At 34.2% G+C, this 2,479-nt stretch overlaps 1 protein-coding gene across 1 annotated transcript in view; it reads right to left on the bottom strand.

Moving 5' to 3' along the window:
* Positions 1-368: 368 nt before the first annotated feature.
* LOC106878451 (E3 ubiquitin-protein ligase TRIM37) overlaps positions 369-2,479 on the bottom strand; it is a 30,434-nt gene continuing 28,323 nt past the window's right edge. Inside the window, exon 22 of the mRNA XM_052977719.1 lies at positions 369-721. Within this exon, the coding sequence (XP_052833679.1) occupies positions 688-721 (34 nt within the window). The 3' untranslated portion in view covers positions 369-687. The remainder of the gene's footprint in view (positions 722-2,479) is intronic.

Genomic DNA, 2,479 nt, shown 5'->3' with positions numbered 1-2,479 from the left:
GGATCCTATTTTGAAGGAATTTAGAAATTTGTACTTCTTTGAAATTAATAAATGTCTCTCCTGTAAAAGTTTCAAAATTTCTGGAATGCAACCTTGCACATCTATGTATATACAAAGAACAAAGAACAAAAGTTTTTTTTTTTAAATAAAAAGGAAATAAAATTTTTAAGAAATGGTCAGAATCATATCTTTGGCAGTTCTTTCTTGTTTTTGTTTGTGTTTTGTATTGGTGTTAGCAAGGCTGGGTCACCTGCTTTGTGTGTGTGTGTGTGTGTGTGTGTGTGTGTGTGTATGAGACATGGATCAAATCAGAAAGTGGAAATGGAGGTTGGTTAAAATCAGGACAAAGTTTGGTCAAGAGAGAGGAATCACATCATTTGATATTTTGTTTAGTTGTTTTTATTCATTTACTGTTTTATTATGAGTCTTTTTCTTTTTTCTGTTACTTTATTTTTATTCCTTTATTATTATTTTTTTTTCTGCAATTCGATACATCAGACATGACAGAGAATGTGGACACAGAAATAATGAACTCAACCACATCTTGGTCATAGGGACTAGCCAGGAGGAGCAATATAGAACAGAGAGGTCCAGACCAGACTAGAGTTGACTAGACTGGAGTAGAAAAGACCAGACCAGTGTTCAAGCCCTGTGGTCAACATCCTGAAAACTGGGGTTTCTTCCTTGTCATACAACTGAGGACGAGTCCACATCTTCCGATCTGCAAAAGAACCCATAAAATATAATAAGATAAAATCTATAAAACATTACTTTTATTTAAAATAATTTTGAGTGTATTAACCCATTACCTACCAATGATCGCATATGAGATCACTTAAAAATTATAAATTTCGTAATTATCTGTCAATATTTACACATATCTAACCTTTTTGCTATATCTACTAGGTATATTTCTCTGATATTCAAATGAGGTTTGCTAATTTTTCACCCAATATCTCGCTTATTTCTATTTAAAATTTTATTTTGATCATTCCAGCGTGTTTCTAAGGCTGTTTTATGCTAGAAATCAAAGATTCATAAAACAAAAAATTCCAGTTAATAGAAAATTATGGGAGGTAAAATTATGGGAGGTAAATTATGGGAGGTAAATGGGTTAAGTGGGATGCAGCTGAGCTGAATGAGAAAGGGCTATTACACAGAGGTCTTCCTCATTGGCCTGTACATAGATAAACAGAAGACCGGAAGATGTGATCTAAGGGACAGCTGGTTGTTATTTCTATCCGATCTAGTTACAATGTAGAGGTATCCCTCATTGGTTCATACATACATATATACAAACATAAGACAGGTGATCTGAGGGAGAGCTGGTTGCTATTACTATCAAATCTGGGTACAATGGCGAGGTCTCCCTTGTTGGTTCATATATACAGGGTTGGCCAAAAGTCACCTGACAGTAAATCAAAAACAATTTAATTCCAAGATTTATTTATGTTTAAAAACTGAATGAATTTAATAAAAGCATCTAAATATGAAACATCATGAAAATTGTTCAAACTGAAGTCCTCCTTGAGCGACACCATTTTTACAAATGAATAAATAAAGTTGAATATTAAATATTTATGGAATTTTGATTTACTGTCGGGTGACTTTTGGCCAAACCTGTACATGTATAGTACAAGTAGGGTGTGATTCATGGGAGATTTGGCAGCTATTTCGACCATGTCTAGCAACCATACAGCGGTTTCCTTGATTGGTTCATAAGAGCCAGCTGGATGTGATAGCTTCAAAGTTAAAGATTTACTTACAGGGAAAGCGATTATATATCACCTGAGGAGATACAACTGGGTCCCATTATACAGGTAAGCCATTGCTTGATTTAAATCCTGTATATATGTGGATCTATGCTGTATCAAAACATGTGAGGTGTTTATTAAATAGCTGTCTAAATGTACTCCTTCTTGACTACTTATTCATATATAAAACATATATATATTTATATAAATCACATATATATATTTTTTTATATAAATAAGGATAAGATTGTTATTTAAAATATCAATCATATCAAGAGGCCAGCATAGGAAAAATAAAACCTTATAGGTATTAATTATTATTAAAATTATAATTAAGGGTATCTAAGAGATACCACCATGCTAGAGATAGCAGTCAAAACTTGACTCAAAAACCACTTCATGTATGAATACATGAAGTGGTTTTAGAGTTAACTCTTAGATACCCTTAATTATAATTATATAGAGGCGCAGGAGTGGCTGTATGGTAAGTAGCTTGCTTACCAACCACATAGTTCCAGGTTCAGTCCCACTGCGTGGCACCTTGGGCAAGTGTCTTCTACTATAGCCTCGGGCCGACCAAAGCCTTGTGAGTGGATTTGGTAGACGGAAACTGAAAGAAGCCCGTCGTATATATGTATATGTATATATATATATATGTGTGTGGGTGTTTGTGTGTCTGTGTTTGTCCCCCCAACATCGCTTGACAACCGATGCTGGTGTGTTTA

This window comes from Octopus bimaculoides, chromosome 28 (assembly GCF_001194135.2).
Source record: "Octopus bimaculoides isolate UCB-OBI-ISO-001 chromosome 28, ASM119413v2, whole genome shotgun sequence".
NCBI lineage: Eukaryota > Metazoa > Mollusca > Cephalopoda > Octopoda > Octopodidae > Octopus > Octopus bimaculoides.
Note: the sequence above shows the minus strand (reverse complement) of the source record. Positions and strands in the feature narration are given on the sequence as shown.